Source organism: Pezoporus flaviventris, unplaced genomic scaffold (genome assembly GCF_033815535.1).
Source record: "Pezoporus flaviventris isolate CSIRO_AGI_PZ_B2104156 unplaced genomic scaffold, CSIRO_AGI_Pfla_v1 ptg000002l, whole genome shotgun sequence".
NCBI lineage: Eukaryota > Metazoa > Chordata > Aves > Psittaciformes > Psittacidae > Pezoporus > Pezoporus flaviventris.
In genome coordinates, this window is record NW_026892550.1 from 44,594,949 (window position 1) to 44,616,125 (window position 21,177).

At 47.6% G+C, this 21,177-nt stretch overlaps 1 protein-coding gene across 1 annotated transcript; it reads left to right on the plus strand.

The window, feature by feature from the left end:
* Positions 1–7,884: 7,884 nt before the first annotated feature.
* SPINK2 (serine peptidase inhibitor Kazal type 2) lies at positions 7,885–11,023 on the plus strand. The gene is made up of 4 exons (XM_061465397.1): positions 7,885–8,015; positions 8,326–8,363; positions 8,651–8,760; positions 10,859–11,023. Exons 1-4 carry the CDS (start codon positions 7,886–7,888, stop codon positions 10,902–10,904), a joined length of 324 nt encoding a protein of 107 aa, XP_061321381.1. The 5' UTR covers position 7,885; the 3' UTR covers positions 10,905–11,023.
* The last annotated feature ends 10,154 nt before the right edge of the window (positions 11,024–21,177 follow it).

Consider the following 21,177-nt stretch of genomic DNA (forward strand, 5'->3'; position numbering starts at 1 on the left):
CAGCTGGGGAGCCTTGGCCTCTCGTGTTGAAGCTTAGAGCAGTTCATGTAACTGTGATTCTGCTCTGCAATAACAGGACCATCTGCAAAAGAGAGAAAATATTATTTCTACATCCTTCAGCCCCTCAAAATATCCCCCAAACACATAGGGGAGAGAGGAGCTGAAAATCTAGAGGAAAACTGAGATTTTTCTATTACACATGAGAATTGCCTTTGTTGTTGGAAAAGAGATCATGCAGCTAAAAACCCACTATTTCTAACACTACTTAAAAACAAGCTTTGTCTAGAATGCAGGCCTAACAAGACAAATCTCATATGCAAGATACTGCTCCAAACGTAGAGGCAATAAGAGCAAAAGAAGTCACAGCTTTGTGATGGAGGAGTATGGGCCAGGTCAGGCTGTAAGAGGGTGAGAGGAAAACAAAGCTGAGATTTACCTCCATCACCCTCAAGTGCAGGCAGTATTTTGGACATTCCTGCCTTTTGCAGGTCTTCCATCCAGCAGCATCACTCAGAAATGCCTCCAACAAGCCCCAGGCTTTGACACCTCCTCCTTTTGCTGTTCTCCTCCCTTGACCAGTGGCAGGTTTCTAGTGAAAATACAGACCCCACAGCAATGGCTGACAGTGGTGCAGGCAGTAAGATGCACACACACTGTGAGAGAGAGGTGGACATTAAAGAAGATCCTCTGACTTTTCAAAGTGTCTTTCCATACAGAAATAAGACAAGTATTGCTTGTATTATTATTAGTATTGGACCAACTCAATTTCAAGCACTGTGATGATTAAGTAACAGCTTTCCTCCCATCCCCATGGACAATTTCACAGCTGAAAACAGCTGTCGCTACCCAGCAGCCTGGCTGTTACTCTATAGCTGCAGATCATCTACAGGGTTTAGCCTTAGCACCCAGGAAAAGGTGAGCAGCATTCTTGGCAGGTTCTCTTAACCCTGTCTCCTTCTGCAGCTTAAGCAATTAAAAGATGTTTTTACAGCCTTGAGAGTCAGTATTGACAGTTTCAGCTCTTTGACAAAGCTTTTGACACAAGAAATGCCACTGGGACCAGCCACCTCCCATCAAACTGGTTATGATCCCAGGGCAAATCACTAAGACAAAGTGATCCTCTCTAGCAGGATGTGTGACCCTGATCTGCAATGCATCATTAGAGCTAGCACACACACAGACAGCAGAAGTCAAAGCAAGCGCCTGTAAATCTGTCCACAACAGATCAAGTAGGCAGATGTGCTTAGCTGAGCTCAAAACTACAGCAGAAAATAAAAACTTCGGGAGGAGGAAGAAAGGGAAAATTATGTTCACTTCTGTCCATCAGGACACCCCTTCAGGAGTTTTCTGGAGGCTCCAGGGGCTACTAGAGCCCTTGTTCAAGACTCAGGTATCACAGCAATCCACATACCTTTCTTTGCCAGGCAGAAGGCAGAGAGAGATGGAGAGACATGGATTTGATGGATGGACTAATCAGTGGATAAGGAATGGGCTGGATGGTCACACTCAGAGAGTTGTGATCAGCAGCTCGATGTCCAAATGGAAACCAGTGACAAGCGACGTTCCTCAGGGGTCAGTACTGGGACTGGTGCTGTTTGTCGGCAACCTGGACAGTGGGACTGAGTGCACCCTCAGCAAGTTTGTCAGCAACACCAAGCTTTGTGATGCAGTCGACACACTGGAGGGAAGGGATGTCATCCAGAGGGGCTTTGACCAGGTGGAGAGATGGGCCCATGCAAACATGAGTAGCAACAAAGTTCAACAAGGCCAAGTGCAAGGATCAGGGCAATCCCAAGCACAAATACAGGCTGGGCAGAGAATGGACTGAGAGCAAGATGGAGCTTTGAGCAACCTGGGCTAGTGGAAAGTGTCCCTGCCTGTGGCAGGGGGTTGGAACTGGATGAGCTTTGAGGTCCCTTCCAACTCAAACCATTCTATGAAGGATGCTGCTTTGTTCTGTAATGACGACTGACAGCATGAGCAGATCCTCCAGAAGTATATGGGTAACTCACAACAGCCTTTTCCCCACTTTAGGGATTGCACTCCCTAAAAGTCAGCAACACTCCTTGAGGCCATAGTATGCTGCAACACATGCAACCACCATGAGATGCTCACCCTCCCCTCCAGAGAGCACCCCCCATATTACACACAGATGGGAGGGAGCCAGGGGGATGTAAAGTGGGCAGTTGGCCAGCCAGTAAATGAATTTCAAAGGCAGGCAGGTGATAGATGGGGTTCATGTGGGAAACAGGCAAGGATAAATTGCCCATCTGTGACTGATACAGCAGAGAACAGCACAGGATGGAGCAAAATGAATGGATGCGGAGGGATCAAGGAAAGAGAGACTGAGCTGTGTGTACATAATTGAATCCCTGAGGCCTGGATCCTGTCTTTTGGGCTACGTGGGATTGCAAATGTATGAGCACAGCTCAGCTGAATGATTCACGGGCTCTGTGTGACAGATAGGACCCCCAGAGCAATCACTTATTGCTGTGGGGGTGGGATTGCCACTGACAGGATGGTGAGGGAGTATGATGAGATGAGAAGCTTCCTACACATCTTTCTGTGCACATTTGAACCCAGCCTTTACAAAAACAGCCTGGAGGAGTCTACCAAAATTAGAGGTGATGCCACAGCTCGGTGCCTGGGACTTGGCCAGGGCTGCAGCTTGCCAACGGGAAGCAACCCCCCCTGCATAACAAACCCAGACTTGAACCAACAGCTTATTAACCTGCTTGGTGCTCACTTCTTCCCCCATTGCTAAGGAGACTAAAATGGTAGGAAAACCAGCTCTTTGCCCTCTGTTCTTCTCTGCCTTGCTGCTGTACTAGGTTCAAGTTGGCAGAAATGGCTAATTAGCAAGTGCCCACCATTTTTAAGGCATTCCCAGTCTCACCAGAAGCAGGAGCCCTCCAGTGCCTTAGGAAAGAAGCTTTCAGTAGTGGTGTACTGAAAAGCACCTCAGAAGCACTTTTGATTGTCCTCTGCTATGTTCCTTCAAGGGTGTTGCTTGCTTTTACCCCAGTAATTACTCAGGTGGAAAGACAAGCTCCTATACTTATAGCAAGAGATTCACATGCATGGCACGAGTACAGGTGGGATGTGCCCAGTCACCATGCCCCAGACTGCCTGAAGCAACACAGGCAAGCTGCTGCTTCCTTCAGTGGATGCAAACATCCTCCCCATATGACTGGGGACTGCAGGATGTGCATGCCTGTAGCATCCTTCTCACTGGCCTCTGCTCTCCAAGAGTCATGGCCAAGAGAAAACTAGAGCAAACGCATAACCAGACTTCTCCTGTGCCACCTTCCTGCCTGCAGCAGCCTGCAGGAACCTATTCAAGTGGGAATTTTCATGCTCTGAAACTCTATTTTTTTTTCCTTTCACTTTAAAACTTTCAGCATCCATCACAACCTGTGGCAAAGTGGATATTCCACTGCTGAATCCTCCAGTTTAAGGTAGCAAGCAATCCAGTCCCTTAGCCCCAACCTTCCTGGCACCTGGACCTTTCCCTATATCTGCTTTAAGCAGCTGAGGTGATAGATCAGCTTTCTTTTGAGACTGTAAACTAAATTTATACTGAGAACTGATGTCTCTTTGCTTCTTCCCAACTTGCCCTGCCGCCTAAGCCCATGGTGCTCTAGTGATTGAGCAAAGCTATCAGCAGCCTGACTCCCTCTTGGCAAAGAGACTCCATTTCGTTTAATGGTGAAAAATAGCTCTCCACTTGTCCCATCTTCATGAAATAATGCGGGTTTTTATTAGGCTCAGTGGCCTTACTCTCTGAGGTGTTGGGAGAGGCCCAAAGTAGATTTTAATCCACTAATGCAAATGTTTTCCATGAATCAGAGAATGACAGAGAATACACTAAGGTTTATAACCCAGATCCGCACCCAATTTTTCCAGAAGGTAGAAGAGGAAGGAACATATTGAAGCCCTTCCTACTGTTCCTGAGGACCCAACAAATAACAAACTGTTGTCTCTTCAGCTTTGGCATACCCATCCTGGCAGAGGTGTGCCAGCCAATCCCTTTTTCCCAACAAAAGGTGGTACTTTTCAAATAACAGGAACAAATGGCACCATCAAACACATCTTTAATACCTGTGTTAAGCTGTTTTGTTGGTATTGACATGTTGCAAAATGGTAGTAGCAAAAGCTCCTGGGCCGTCTTTCACTGGAAGTCTTCATCCTTCCAGTGCCTGATACCCACTGATTTCAGGAGGATAGGCAACATAAGTAAATGTGATATGAATCAGCAGATGAAAGCTCTTGAATGTATTTCATGGACATGGACACAGAGTTATAGCAGTGATGGCTGGAAGATAATTTTGGGTCTCCGGCCCAGGGAAAGGACCACAGCCAGCAGTAGATCACCCAAGTTGTAACATTATCTAGCTGAGTCTTGGAAATTCCCAAAGACAAAGATGTCAGAGTCCACATTTTCTTTCCAAGTCTTGGACACATTTTCTTTTCAAGAAACACCAAGAGTGGGGCAAATTCCATTTTTCGCAAGGGGGCTCAATCACTTAAAATGAACATCAGAGAGGGATGAAGGGACTGAGAGCAGCCCTGAGGAGAAGGGGTACTGGTGAATGAAAAGCTGGACATGAACCAGCAACATGTGCTCACAGCCCAGAAAGCCAGCTGTATGCCAACTGCAGCTCGAGTCCTCAGCACAGAAAGACACCGACCTGTTGGAGTGGATCCAGAGGTGGACCACAAAGATGATCAGAGGGCTGGAGCACCTCTCCTGTGAGGAAAGGCTGAGAGAGTTGGGCTTGCTCAGCCTGGAGAAGACTCCAGGAACATGTTATTGCAGCCTTTAAACACTTAAAGGGGGCTTATAAGAAGGACGGGGACAATCTTTTTAATAGGGCCTCTTAGAATAGGACACAGAGCAACAGTTTTAAAATAAAAGAGGGTAGATTTAGACTAGATATAAGGAAAGAATTTTTTACAAGTAGGGTGGTGAGACACTGGCACAGGCTGCCCAGAGAGGTGGTAAATATCCCATCCCTGGAAATATTCAAGATCAGGTTGGATGGGGCTCTGAGCAATCTGGTCTAGCTGAAGATGTCCCTGCCCATTGCAGGGGACTTGGGATGATGGGGATGCAGGGGACTAGATGACCTTTAAAGGTCCCTTCCAACCCAAGCCATTCTATGACTCTATGTAATGGCATTTATCATTCTTTGCCTAAAAGCTTTTCATTGAACCATAGAATCATAAAATGGTGACTGAAGTTCCAACAAATTACAGCTTCCAAGCACAGAGGGTTATTCCACTAAGCACAAGGCAGAAATGGATCTTCTCTGTAGGGATGTAACCTCTAATTATATATTGCTCCCTGCAGCCTATACGCTAGGATCATTATTATTTTCCATGTTTGTTAATCAACTACCTGATGTTAACAAGAAGATAACTTCTAGGAGATATGCAAATAATGCTGCAATTTTCTTTTCCGGTGACTCAGCATTCATATCAGAAATGTGTCAACAGGATACAAACGCTATTAAGAAGACCTCTGCGTAATTACCTTCTTCCTCGCCTCCAGTTCTTAATAATTCATGGAAGAAAATGTGCATTTTCTAATAGCTATTCCATCTTGCCAGAAGAAAAGCTCCTTAAGTTATCTTTTCGTCTGTTTCAAATCTCATTTCTTTCATTTTCCCCTCTCTAAAGACCTGTCTCTAAAATTTTATTCAAATCAAATAAGGCAAAGTTAAATGCTCTCAGTGGAAAGAACTCAAACAAATGAAACGAAATGCTTTCAGCACTGAGGAGGTCGAACTGGCACCAAGTTAAGATACGAGTGTCATGCTGAGAGTTAATAAAGCACCTGCAGATTACTTTTCCATATTTTCTCTGCAGTATCAAGGGGAAGCATCCAGGACGGAACACAGGGCTGAGAATGAGTTCCTGTTACTGTCATAGAGTGACAACTGAAGCAACGTTAAAACAAAGTGGTCCCATAAACCCCGTTTGCCTGGGATCAAGCGCAACAAATTGATAAGCATGTAATTAGCTCATTGGAAAATTCATCAGTGTGGAGAATGTTTTATTAGGGAGGCAGCCATTCTCTCAGGTGACATGGTGACAGTTCACATCCATCTTGTGCTTGTTGTGTTGGGGTTGCTCAGGAGAAAGCTTGTCTGGGCTATCAACAGCTGGGGCATTGAGCTTTTCCTTGGCTTGTTGTGGTTGGGGTTTTTTGACGTGCAAACACCGCTTTAAGCAAGAGCTTTGCACTTAGCTGTTTAGTAAAATGAACTTAAACAAACAACTTAAGAGATAACTCCTACTCTTGGTTTTGCTTTCCTAACCTTCAGCTGGCACCTTTTCCTTTGAACATCACACCTTCAAGAAGCAAGGAAACCCACCCATCTAATTCTCCAGTATTTAACCTCAGATGCTTCTTCCTGCTTGGAAAACTCCCTCGGAGATAAAGGTCTCCCAAGGATGGCAAACCGATCATGCTCCCCACCAATAACAAGGAAACAGAAAAGTGCCCTTAATAGGCAAAGCTAGAGAGGGAGATCAAGCAGAGAGAAATACCTCTCTGCGTGCTTCACCAGCCACAAAACATTCTGACTGGGCATCTTGCTTAAAACAGCCAAGCCAAACGCTTTTGCTTGAAACATCTCTTGTGATGGGTAGCAATTTCAGAGGTGTGCTCTGAATGGGAATCTAGCACTGCAATCCATTTGCAGAGGTTACCTGCAGGAATAAGCACATATTCAGCATATAATACAATAACCTCCCTATGAGGTCGTGCAGGCAGGGCACACTCAGAAACACACAGGAGAAGTACATGCCAGATTGGATGGGACTTTGACCAACCTGGTCTAGCGGAAGTTGTCCCTGCCCATGGCAGGGGAGTTGAAACTGGATGATCTGTGAGGTCCCTTCCAACTCAAACCGTTCTGTGATTCTGTGACGATTTGGAGGCTGACACAGAGGTGAGAAGGATGTGTGATGCCTGCACATATACCCATACAGGACGTATATATATATCAAAACACCTGATGGGTCCAAACCCCAGCCCACATATACAAGTATAAGCTATTTTACAAGAAACCCATACTCTAGATTTTAGGAAACTGCATGAAAACAATTCCAAAACCAGTCTCTGTACAAAGCTAACCACTCTTATAAGGGACTAACAGATGAGATGCTCTTGGAAGAGCAGTGCAACCGAGACACCCAGCCATGCCAGCAGGACAGCATGCTGAGCCCTTCCAGCCCCCACTGGCCTGGATTCCCATGACTCTGGATGAAGGCCGGTCGGCATTGTTACTGGGGCTGTATCAACTTTCTCTTCTTCTTGACAGAAGACTCTCAAAGCTCAGCACAAGCCATCCCATGCCACTTTACAAGACAGGGCTTATGACCTTAACAGCTACATGGCACTGCACAAGTATATCCAACTTCCCCATGTTGCCCGTGACACCCTGCAATCAGCACTCAGTTCTAATGAGGTGAAGTCAACCAAGGAAGCCTAGGGAATGCTGGAATCCCAAACTTTTCACGCAGTGAGCGTGGTCCCAGCAAGGTTTCTGTGCTGCTCTCTCTGTTCATCGCAGCAGCAGAGCTTGATTAGTTGCTGACTACTGGTTATTTTGGGGGTCCCCCATGGAAATGACAGGGACAAGTGACCCCATGGGGACCCACTAGCAGGGCAGGCACAGACCTCTTGCGGAGGACAGCATTCGAGCACCTTAATCCCGCATCCCCAAACCAAAACAGAGGGTCCTTATCCCTTCTCCACCGCCCTGTTGGCGCCTGCGCCCTCCACAGGCCCACCGGTGGGACCACGGCCCACCCCAGCCCCACAGTACCCGCTCTCCACCCTCAGCCCCTCGTGGCCCCTCAGCCCCAGGGCCTGATGCTCCCGCGCTGCCCCCGCGCTCCGCCGCGGCCGTTGCTCCCCACGGCGCCGCCCAGTGCCGTTAGTCCGTCCGCGGCCATGGAGGTGCCGGTGCCGCTCCTGGTGCTGCTGCCCGCCCTCCTCGCCGGTACAGGGCGCACGGCGCCGGGCGGGGGCTGCCGGGGGGGAGCCGGTGCTGGGGAAGCGGGCTTGTTCTGTGCCCCGTCCAAGGGAAGGGGAAACTTGGCCCGGTACCGGGCACCAACCGGTTTGGGGGCGCAGCAACGGTGCCTAAGCGGGTATCAGCCATCGGGGCAGGGTGGAGAACCGGCGCAGGACGGTGCTGGGCACAGGCCGGTCGGGACGGGACCGGTGGCGGACACCGGCTGGCCCCGGGGGAGGTCGGGGGTGATGCGGGCGGGAGCAGAAGCCGTTAACGCCGTTCTCCCTCTCCGCAGGGCTCCTGTCGTGTCCCGGCGCCGTCGCCAGCGTCCCGGTGAGTGCCGTCCCCAGGAAGGGCGATCCCACCCGCCTCCCCCTGGGCCGCCAGGGCAGGGCGGTCCTTACCCAGAGCCCCGGGCTAGGACCGGGAAGCCGGCACCCGCTTGCCCTGAAGAGCCCCATCTCCTTCCTATCAGCCCCGCCTGCGGTGCCGCTCGGGACGGTTCCTCGCCGCCCGTGCGTCCCGCTGCCTCCCGTGAAGTGCCGGTGTTTTTCAGACGCGGATGGGTGACCTGTTTCAAATGGTGTGTCTTAATCTCCTTACGTACCTGTCATCCCTAGCCTGACTGCGAAAAGCACGGCGTGATTGGATGCCCAAGGCACTACAATCCTGTTTGTGGGACCGATGGAGAAACCTACTCAAATGAGTGTGTGCTCTGCCTTTCAAACAGGTAGCCACCTAATTGACACCCTAACCTAGCCTAACGTAACCTTCCCTTCCCTCTATGTGAGCCGCATGCTCACATTATCCACCTGACAGCCAGTTAACTGGTAGATTACTGACATTAGCCGTGTCCCCTCAACTGCTGATCCCTCGCAAGAGCTTTTATCCTGATACTTGCAAATGGCTTATATTGGATTCAGTTAGCTGGGAGTACTCAACATTCAATTCTGTAGTTCCTAAGGAGAAGCATTTCAGAGGGTGTTTGTCTGTAGTGTTCATACAGTGCCACTGCATGAACCATTAAATGTAAGGCTGGACTATCCACACCCTCCACCGAAACCCATGGAAGATCCCACCCAAAAGGCAGCTTTTACTACAAAAATGTTTTATGTTCCAATCTCCTGTACTTCCTTTCACATGTCAAATGTTAGGAGAAAATACTACTTTGCCACTCAAATTGTCTAAATATGAAGAAAAATCTCACCTGTTATTTGATAGAGGGTATTTTATTCTTTAATAATTCAATAATTCTTTTAAAAAATTTTTAAAAATGCAACTTTGAAAGAGTGTTCATAGTTATAAGCAATGGTCATTTCACTTCAGGGATTCTAAGGTACATTCCATCGCACTCCTTAGGAGGGGAGAGCAAAGAGATCTTGCTGCCCTTCTAAACAAGCTGTATAACCAGTAATTGCTGAGATAAATAGTGTCATGTGGTGATGCAGGAACAGATGTAGGGGCAGATAGTGAATAACAACACAGTCATTTCTAGATAAACTTGAGTGATTCTCAACAGTCAACTTGCAGGTCACTTCCAGCCATGTTTAAACCAATTAAAGGACTTTTTAGAAGGCATTGTGGCCATCATTCAATGATGACCAAGAGAGGACTGTTTATGGGCTCTGTTAGCCTTGCAAGACCATTTGGGCACGTGGAGAGTCCCACACACATCCAGAGTACTGCAGGAGAGGTCACTGTGGCTGATCTGTGATGAGACACCTGAAGCAAAGGTGCAGCACAAACCTTGCCCATCCTGGTTCTCCGTGCAGCCTGTATAGACCAAAGCTGGTCTTCCTCTCTGCCTTTTGGGTTGGTTTTTTTTTTGAAGCTTAGATATAATCCATCCTGAAGTGCTCAATTGCAAATCCCAGGTCTCTTCCATACTCAGTGTTCAGTAGCAGTGAGAACAACTGACCTTAATTTAAGCCTAGCCTGGCAGCACCACAAGCTCTTTGGAAACAGACACAGCAGCTTGAGCTCTGAACCTCTGCAGGGTTTAGTGCAAGGGCTGTCCTTCAGACAAGACTTTTCCTGACATTTTTACGTGTGTTTTACATCCACTGGGCTTGGTTTTTCCTTTCATATTCCTAATTCACTGCTTTCTGGTAAAAATATTCCTGATACAACTATTAGTACAGCTTCTGGGTAACCATAAGCCTCTTGAATTTCATGAGGAATAAAACAGCTTGATTCTATTAAGATAGGGAAGTGAACCGGAGATCTAGGGCAGTTCGCATTCTATCACTTTCTTTTTGTATCTGCACTTGCCTGGTAAACTGAGATTTGCAAATGGAGCACCCCAAAATATCTTGTACAGAACTTCAAAAATAAACAAAATCTAACTAAAACCAAAGAAAGCTTGGCTAAAATTTCCTTAAAGACTCCAGCATTCAGAGAAACACACATTCAAACTTTAGTGAAGCCTGGGATTCCAGGGGGAAAACTTGCAAGCATTAGAACTGGTTCCTACTTCAGGGACTGGGAATTTTGACTTGCTTTAGTGCTTTGTAACAGACACCTTACTCCTCATGGTGAGATTTGTCTTGTGGTTTGAACCTTCTGATTTGCAGATGGCTTTATCAGGTTTTTACAGGTAGCAAAGTCTGAAGTGAGTCTGTTTCTGGTAAGTTACTCACTCTGTGTGTGTGACACATAGATCATTGCAATTTGGTTACTTTGTGGTGGTTTGCCATACGTGATGCAATTAAATGCATCATTGCATTTAATTGAACACATAGAAAAACATAAGAGATTTGCTCTATAAAATGTCTGTGTACATTCAAGTGTCGTCCTTCTCTTCTAAAATGTTTTTCTTCTACTTGCAGAGAAAATAAAAAGGATGTCCAAATTTCCAAGAAAGGAAAATGCTGATCTGGCAGGTGGTCACTCTTCAAAAAAATGAAGACACAGTCCTCAGTGCTTTGAGGAAACAATGCTTTAAATGTACCTTCCGTGTAGCCTGTCTTAATAAATAATCTTACCTGTTAAAAGCACTGTTACTGTATTAAAACCAATTTTGATAAACATAGCCATAGTACACTAGTAACCTGAAGCCCGATTTATTTTCCCATGCAAGGCAGACCATAGGGTAAGAAAGAGATGTGCTGGCTGTATACCAGCAGCTCAGTTGTTTGGAGAGGGAAACGGACGGATACCCAGTGCCATTCCCACAGCACCATCTGGGAGCAAGGAGGTCCCAGCACCTCTGTCACGGGCAGTGCTGGCAGCAACAGCTGCTCTTTGCTTCCGGGAGGGTCTGAGCCCTCAGGTGCCAGCAACCCCAGGGAAGCCACTGGAGGGGTTTCATGTGGTGGCTAGCAAACTGGAGACAGCAGCCTCTGCCCAGGGCTCCCTACTGGCAGAGGGCAGTGATCAGGGCACCTTCTGCCACAAGTAAGGGCTGATTCAGAGCGCAAGGGGCATTGGCAGGGGACACAGGCTGCCATGGGGCCCACAACCCTCTGAGCTCTGCTCCCTGGGGCACTGGTGTCACCACCCCGGGGCTGGCATCCAAGAGCTACTTCCCATGGCAAACATTAAAGCAAAACCTGAAAAGTCAAGACTCATGTAAAAGGGTGTACCCCAGAGCAGGTCTGGTGTGCCCTCCTCCAGGGCGGGTGTGCAAGCACTGGGGTTTGGTTCTTTCCTAGCACTTGTGCACATGGGCACGTAGCCTTTCTCATGTTTGTTCCCTTCTGTTCTGCTAGACATGTGTTTTCTGCATGTTGCTTGAAATGAATTTTATTTGTGTTGTCTTACCATGTAATACACAGATGGCTTCTACCTTTGATTGAAGCCAAATGGCACCTGCTGTAGCCCTGACCACAGACAAATGGCTTTGTCAGGCTTTGCTGGGCAGCAGCAGCTCAGGCAGAGATGTACAACACACTTCATAGCTGATGAACATTCACAGGTCAGTGACTTTGGGTTTGAAAAAAAACAGTGCTTTAGTTTTCTAGTTTCTCTAAGGGGCTGAAGCTACCCTTATGTTCCAGCACATGGCTGCTTTCATTTCCTTCATGCAAAGACTAATCATTGATAGAGAGATGTCCTGTGTGGCACAACTGGAGGGCTGGAAGCTTAGGGTAAAGCAGTCACGTGAAGACATGAAGATGAGGATGGAAAAGAAAGATGACCAGTGCCTCCTAACAAGGTATCAGTTGTGGATAGAAAATCAATTTCTCTATTGGTGGCAAATCCATTTGAGAAAGTTGCTGTGTGCTCCCAGCTATTGTTTACACATCCAGATGTGGAAATCTTCGCCTTTTCAAATCGCAACAGATGCCACAGCAGTTGTGTACTATGCTATGAGTTAACAACTGGATGGAAACGATAAGTTGTTTCTTTTATTTCTATGTTGATGACTAGTTGTGCTTACAAGGAAACTTTAACAACTCCAGTTGTAGAAATATTTTCAGTATTTGACAAACGTGTGCATTGCCTTGCTTTTTACTTTCTTTCGAAACTCAGGAAAAAATATCTGGTTTTGTAAACACCACTTAATGAAACAAATGCAAATAAAAAAATAGTATGTAGGACAATTCTAATCACACTGTTCCTAGCATATGAATGCTTAAGATAAACTTTAGAGCTGGCTTTAAAATCTTTCTGGTTTTATGCATATTAGAAAAGTGGTGAATTCAGTACCGTGTGTAATTACTCACCAAATCTGCCCCAGCATTTTTAGTTCATTTTCTATACATTAAAAAATTCAGGCAATTCCCACAGATAAATATTGACAGCGAGATTTTTGAAGAAATGCAGGTGAATGTCACAGACCCTACTTCTTTCTAGTCTTACCACAAACAAGATACCTCTCATTCAGCAGAGTCACTGGATTCTGGAGGTGTGCTGCTTGGAGGGAAAGGTGATCAGGCAGGCTCAGAGCCTGCCGAAGCACCCAAGCTATAGCCATAGCAAGCAATGCTGCTATGGCCGCATTGCACTGGGTCTAACAACCCTCCAAGTAACGGTACCCAGGGCTCCTTGGGGCCGGTGGCATTAACTTTTTCACTAAGCCAAGGTAGAAGTATTTCTTTTCTCTTGAGGTTATTTCTCTTTTAAACCTTTTACATTGCTCTTCTTACAATAATAAATAAAATCACCAAAAGCAGGACTTGCCCAGAATCGGCTTGGTTTTGTAAGCCTCTTTCAACCTGACTTCTGGTTTCATGTACGTTACTGTTACTCGCCTTCCATGCAAACTGTTTTTTGGGTGGAACAATGCTGAAATTTGTTACAACTGCTGTGGCTATGTTGCCCAACTTCCCTTTTGCTCTCTCTTGTAATATTTTAAACAGTTCTTTATAATAAGTACTTCCTCAATTGATTAAATTCCTGACTCTCCCACACATGGAAATATAAAAGAAATCTGTCCAGAAAATGTACCTAAACAAGATGTTCCCTGGCCTGCACTCACCGCTGCTCAGCAGAGACTGCAGGGGGGAGCTGGGGCAGCTGGGATCCAGCTCCCAGCTTAGCTGTGGGTAGTTTGGGAGTGCTCAGCCTCTTTGCTTCAGGCACTCTTTTGAGGGTTTGCAGAGGTGGTAACACACTTTGATTTGAAGGAGGAAAGCATCTCTCTATGAACTGCTGGCAGTCTTTCAGGACTGGGGATCCTCAAGTTCTCTTGGGTTTGATAAAAACATAGCAAACCCATCATGTTTCCACTGAACATTTAAGGCTCAAAATATATTGCTAGCTGTTGAAAACCTTTGTCTATAGGAGAACATCTATCCAAAGGTGTTGGCTATTAATGGTTACAGAGGACAGACTTCTCTCTTCCTCTTTGGTATCAGTGTAGTGTTAGCCTGTACTCGTATACAGCCCCTCCGTTTGTCCTGGGTGGCACAGAGCCATGAGCAAGATCATTAGGGAGAGGTCTAACTGGGGGAGCCATGGTCTGAATCCGGTGGCAGGTAAACCAAAGGGTTTGAACTTGTGAATTCCCATCTTGCTCCCTAGGCGGCAGCATTTATTTTCTTTTAAACCACATTTTATTCCGTGTTCTCGCAAGTGTAGGAACGACTTTTTATTGCCAATTTGTATGCATAAACGTTCTGTTAGGAGCTCTTTCTTTTCATCTGTGTTATTAGTGTCATTGATACACGATCTCATGGAATTGGCAAAGTTAACTTGCTTTTTTCCTGATCATTGAACCCACCTATGTTTGCTAAAAGAGACTCTGCAGCACGCCGTGTTGTAAAAACTATTCTATGGGCAGATGCCTCATAGGTGAGACTGTGGCATTCATTGCCATGCACAGGGTTGCAATGGGTTCTGTCTTAGCTTTATGATTTTCTAGCTGGTCATTTAGCAGTCACTCCATTTTCTAAACCCTAAACATTTACAGAAGCAGCATAGCATTCTGCACAGAGCATTCATAGCTCAGGGAAAAAAAAAGGAATATTCCTCTGTGACTGAGTCTTATCTTTGCATTGAGGAAAAATTAACCCCTTTTAAGTGGGTTGTTGGGTGTTGGTTTTCTTTTTGTCAGTTGGTGAGATATTACATAAGATTTTGATACGCTTGTTTTATTTCACCTTTTAAGAAGATCTGAATTCTTCTTCCTGACATTAGTTGCACAAGCATTTAGAGTTGACCTAGAACTGTTCCTGCTTAAGCTAGTTTGTTCCAGCTTCCCCAGTGACAAAGGGGCTGAAAAATCCTGCCGTGGAGAAGAGAACATGGCTGGGACTGAGGTGTTGAACTCATCTAGTAACAGGCCAGTGTCAATATAGGTTCTGTGGGATACTGCAGCAAGCCTCAGACTGCTGCCCTGGAATGGTCTGAGTTTTCTGGAAGTCCTTTTTCTTATCTGCCAGTCCCTTCTAATTGTTTTGGGTGCCCAGCAAGCTGCAGATGTCTGTAAATGGACACCTGAAGTGAGCTCTCTGTCTTCATCTCTGTTGGGAAAGTATCTGTCAAAGCAAGGAGAGGATCCTTTAGCAATCTATCTGTATCCACCTCAATTATTCTGTAATTTATAACACAAGAGGGTAATGCATTTGCAACAGGCACCTACACTGTCCAAAACTGGGTGTTATCAGAACCACCAGAACAACCCTGGCAGGCCTGACTACCTATGGGAGGGCACCTAAGTCATCTGGAGTGTTGTGTGTAGGTACACAGCAGAGAAATGTCTCTGAACTTACTGCTTTATTTCCCATCTCTTGGATTCAAGTTCCTTGGGTGCAAACTTCATAAAATGAATGCTTAGGTTCAGCAGCCAGCCAGCAGGAGTGATAAAATCATGTTCTTCAGAAGAAATAGCACAGTCTTGGAGGACAGCCCCCAGATTTTCAGAAAGGCAGGCCTGCACTGCAGTTGACAGAACACAGCACATTGTGAATAGTCCCTGGCTGACACCAGGTCTCTCAGGCAGGGTACATAGTCGCCTGTATGTTCCCACCTCCAGGTAACCCAGATTCCCAGCGCAACAGCAGACTTGGTATGGAGAGCAGAGCTGGCACTTCTTGTATTGTGTGCTCCCCATGGCTCATATTTGCAACAATCAGGTTCAGTGTCATTCCTGCTCACCCACCTGAGCTGTGGGAATGCAGCTGAGCCCACGGCAGCCCCTAGATGTATCCAGAGCCCTGATCCATTGTGGTGCTCAGTAACATGGGATACGTCAGGGGGTTGGGTGGCCAGGCTGAAAGCAGATGCTGGTTAAAAGTAATGGGGGTACATCCAAAACATGGTACAAAGGGTACATCACCCAGCCAAGCTGACACCCTGCTGCAGAGCTAGTGCTCTAACTCGGCAATTACACATCACAACAAAGAAGAGAGAACACTCTCAGCTCAGTAATGAGCAGGCACAAATGAGCTACTTGCACCCATCCTGTTCCTTTTGCTTACTGTATTATCGTAACATCCAGTCCCTGTAGCACAGTTGTGTCTGTAAAGGTGGGGTCACTCTGGGACTCCATTGCTTCATCTGAAGTCACCAGGTTTCTGTACCGCCTGTTTGTAAAATCCAGACACTTCAACAAATTCCTTCTGGAATTTGAGCTTTGCTTCAATGCACACCTCTTTTTCTCTTTTTCAGCAAATGAGTCGCAGGGGGCAAAGGAAGATGATTTATGAAGAGGTGGCACATGCAGAAAACTCCCCAAGGGCTGAATCCAGAAAGGCAGCTCAAGTGGGCTGCTGGTTGAGGGTCTCACCAAGACAAACATTTCCCTGCTTCTTCCTCTTCCTAGAAGAGTTAATGCTGAGAGGTGCATTATTATTATTCCAATAATAATAATGCCAAGAAGTGCTGCCAGAATGGGCAGTGGCTGGGAGCACCTGGGAAAGAGTCAGTGCATTGTCAGGCCTGTGGGTTACAAGCTCCTAAAAACCAGGGGAGCTTGCAGAGCAGAGAGAGCAGGTCCCTGAGCTCTACTGTGTCCATTTATGGCCTGGGTATAAAGCACAGCAGTGTCCCCAGTATGAAGGGTTCTTCTGTGTCCTTGTCATCTCTCCAGCTTCCCTTTGGCTTTCAAACAGGAGGGACAATGACTGCAATCTCCCCCTGGCAGGTGAAGAGTTCAGCTCCAATGTCCAGGGTTGTTCAGCATGGAATATGGGGATGCACATCTTCAGTGAGTTCATCCAGGCCTCCAGCAGACTGGTAAGAATAGAGCATAAACCTTTGGGCTTCACTCTGTGCCCTGGGAGCTCCTGCAGTCATCCCTGCAAATGGGGAGCTACAGGCACCAGGGCTGCATATCAGGAGAATAGCAACAGGGCTCAATTGCGTAAGTTCCCCTGGGAGGACCCTGGTCATCCCAAGGAATAATGTGCCTGGGAAGAGTGGCACAACTCTTCCTCAGGCATGCAGGGTTGCTCTCTATATGTGCAATTACTTTTTGAGTCTGAGGAGGATCCAGAAATATGTTGCTATAAACATCAGGATGAGTGTGGCCAAGCTCCAAACCTCTGCATCAGGGTGAGGTATACAACCTGCAGGGACCTCCTTCCGTGGCACCAAGGGATACAGCATGGAGTGACAAGCTAAGGAAAGCACAATCCAATATTGGAATAGATGCAGCTTGAGCTGCTGCCTTCAGGGAAACATCCAAAACAAAACAAATTCTGGGGTTTATACCCTTACATGCTATGCACTCAACCATCACACACTGCTCAGGTGCCTTGCATGTGCCTCTTGGTCCAATGGTGAATTTTGGTCTGGGGTCTCCTCATCCATCATTAGGTGCTTTTGTTGCCTGGAGGTGGCTGGAAATTTCTTATCACTCCAGTTGTTTCTCCTTGCTAATTCCTTTATCTTCCAATTTGCATTGGTCTCAAGGCTTTCATTTACATAACTAAGCACAGGTTGTAAATTAAGTTCATCTTTCTCCACTTGTGGCCTTAGGCTCCAGCAACTGCAGCTACCCATGCTAAGTGACTACTCATGCTAAACAAAACCACCCAGTCAAAAGAAATCAGCTAAAGGAATCCAGCTAATTAAACTTAATTCACAGCAACAGCATAGCAGTATGATGCCTCGGACAAATCCTGCCACCCTGGCTGGTGCAAGCTTTTCCCTTGACTTTTGGCAGATTTTTCAGTGCCACAACCCAGTAAGGGGATAGAAGGTGGGAGAGAAATCAAGTTGAGAGAAATCAAGTTAGTAAAACTCAAGACTACCTTTCCCTGACTTAAAACCAGCTTAGTCACACAAGCCGGCGAAGCACGTCTATGGGCAGCAGAGGCTAGAATCAGTGTCTTGCTAAAAACCCCCAGTGCTCCCTTCCATGCAGACAGGCCAGAGCTGGACATCAGGAGCAGCACAATGGTGGGTACACAGCTCTCCAGTGGGCTCTCTCAGTCCACCCCCCTGAGGAGGGTTCCCTGTGTCCAGGCCATACGCTTAAGAAACGGGAGACACAGCCCTACACCAAGCCCTCTCCGGAAAAGATCTCACTGACCAAGACTAGGTCTGAGCCAAGAAATAGTCTTTAAAGAAGGCAGGAAAGCCTACCTAGGGAAGGCAGGCACAGGCTGTGTGTAGCACCAGCCAGCCAAGAGGCAGGCAGGCAGGCACTCAGAACATGAAGGCAATCCCACGCCAGTACCAGAAGCTCTCCTTCTGGTCCAAACAGCCTCAGTTTGGCAGTGAGCCCCCCAGACCTTACCTCACTGCTGGTGGGAACTGGCACCACCAGCCACTTGTGTCCCCCAAACCACTTCCCTGCAGCAGGACCAGGAGCAAAACCACACGCCACAGACAGGAGTGGGACTTCCTTAAGCAGTGGCACAGGTACAGCTTCTTTAGGTCAGGTCTGTTGGGGAGTTTGTGCTTGTTTGAGCCCGCTGGGCTCTGCCATGGGTTGAACACTCTCCAGCTGCTTGCCTGTGCAGCACAGCACCCTGCTGCCACTGCTCCTCCCTGGAAAGCACCCCCATCCACCAGCCTAGTCACTGCATCCCTGGGAGAGTCTGCAAGGAACATCCTTCTCCAGCCTGGATCCTGTCTGCCAGACATGCTGGACACAATCGGCCCTCTGACAGCACAGCGCTACAGCCCCAAAAGCTGGAGCAAGGGGAGCTGCCAGAACAACAAGGAAGCCAAACGTGCATCCCTATGGTGCTCACCCAGCTGTCCCCATAACCAGCCACACAGAGAAGACTGCTGGCAGCTAGTACCCAGGTAGCTGCAACACCTTTGTCATTGTCAACTTTCCAAGAGCAGCAAAACCCAGCCTTCTAAAATGGAAAACACTTTAATTGCACAGGGACCCTGGGGCAGTTCCCCGACACCAGGCAGCCAGAGCAGAGGGACAGTCTCCACTACATCCCTTCCCTGTTCAGTCACTCTGCAAGCCACCTTGGTCACCTGCCAGTGCCACAGCGGCCTCATGGAGGCCCCAAAGGCCTCACCAGGCACCCACCATGGCCCTGTGCCACCCGCCCAAACTGGTCGGACAGAAACCACAGGGACCACTGCCAGCTGTATGCCACCGCTGCTGCAGGGCAGGCACAGGGACCAGGCACCTCCCTGCCCCTCACAGTGAGCAGCACCCATGGGCTGCCCGGCCTGGGACAGCACAGGGGACAGCATGGTCCTTGTCCCTCATGGAGAAGGTTGAGGAATGGCACAGATACAGGCTGTTCTGCACCCATGCCCAACCCACTGATGCCACCCATTCTCCCTAGGGTAGGGCTCTGGGACAACATGCTGCAGCCAGGAGGGCTATCCATGTTAGTGAAATGAAAGGGGTTTGACAGAGCTCATCCCTGCTCCCGGGAGGGATAAAGTCCCTACATTGACCCGTGTATGAGGTTTTGAGTCAGGACTTCAAAAAGCAGGCAGCTTCAGCCTAGAGGGTCAGGCCAGGACAGATGCTCTACAGACTCCTGGTTCCCTGACTTACTCGCTAGAAAACGCATGGCCGCCCAAATCTCTGGAGGGGCACTCACTCCTCTTCCCATTCCTGTGATACTCCAGGAGCAGAGAGCAGATTCACCTGTCTCCTCTAGCCTCCTCCCTGCCTCTCACCAGTGCAGGAGCCCAGTACAACTCCTGTGCTGTGCCCGGTGGGCAGCTCAGACATGTGATGCTGTGCTGGCTCTCTCTGCATGCTAGGGCATGCTCTGCCTACAAGCAATGGCAGCACTGCTGAAAAGCCTCCTGGCAGGGAACTGCATGTATCATCGCCTGGTTTAGTCACTTCAAAACAATCTGGTTAGTAAGAGGGAGAGGAGGGAGGAAGACTGTACCCCGGGCAGGGATTGCATATGGAAATACCGATGAGATGACACTGTTCTCTGAGAAGTTTTGGAACAACTGGAGGAACAATAAAACATTGCAGTTTCCATCCACACAGCTGTATCCCATGGATAAAGGAAAGCAGGAATCTTACTGGAAGTCACATCTGATTCCTATCTGTCTATCCCAGATCAGTTGTGATGCTGAGGAGAGACAGGCTGAACCCTGCCCACTAGAACAAAAGGAGAATGCACGAAGCAGAGTGCAGCCAAGGCAGTTGCTGAACCCCAGTGGGCAGCAGGCAGCCCTGCCCCAGCAAGGAGCTGGCAGCAAGGAGCTGCCTGTGCCGACGTCCTCCTCTTCCCCCTGCCCAGGGTATGGTGTGAGCCAGAGCTGTGTGCTGCTGGCTCTTGGGCTGCAGCTAGTGTTACTGCTCTCCCAAGGAAATCCTGATCAAAAGACCAATGATTCAGTAAGGTTCTTGTGTTTTGGAGTATTTGAAAAGGCAGTTCTTTGCTGTACCCTGTGGAGCAGCTGATCTCTTACACTATTCTGGGGCAAGTGAGTTTTGCAAGTAGAAATCTCATCTAATTAGTTGCAAGAGTTGGACTCTGAGTCAGTACTGGCTGGTTAGGATACTCTCCTCTAACTGAATGGAAGCCAAAAATTTCTGTAAAGCCTCGTTTCCAGCCACATTTTTGGGGTTAGTAGCCAGAAAACCCAAGGACATCAGGAAAAACCCTCTAGAAAACAAAACAGAAGATGGCTTTTGTGGTTGTCCTTTGCACTGGTGCGTTCTGGGGAAGAAGGGAAGGTTTTGCTCTAACATTTGCCAGGGGTGGATGTCTCTGGAAAGCACACGTTTTTAAACTCACATACTTAGAAAAAGAAAAAATGACTGCTTAATGCTCAGACCAGAGGTGCTGGTACTAAGACTCATTTGCAGGAAGGAAAACATGGCAAAATTGAGGAGAGACACATGTGTGCAAAGAAAGCAGTATGAATGAGCCAGAAAACCTGAACTATATCCCATTGCCTCATGATGGATTGACAAGCTGCTTCCCACCTCTCCTCTTTGTTTCTTTCCCATCCTGTCTCCATGCAGCATTAAAAAGACAACACTTGGCCAGGATAGCCATGAGCTATGTGTCCAGTGCCCCCAACAAAGTGACTGCAGCCAACATGTTGCCACAGTGCAAGCACTGGATGATGTTCCAGCCTCTGTGAGAGGGGTGCAGAGGAGTGGGATACTGAACACAATGCCAGAGTGTCATGGAAAATTGTCATATGGACATCACAGCAGCTGAATTTCTTCCCCTGTCAAGAAGAAAACTCTGGGATGGGCCTGGATACACCCTGCATTTTATTTCTATTTAGTCTACCTCCTTGGACAAAGGGACATGATCTGGGGCCAGGGGAAACATAACTCCAGCAGTACTATGAC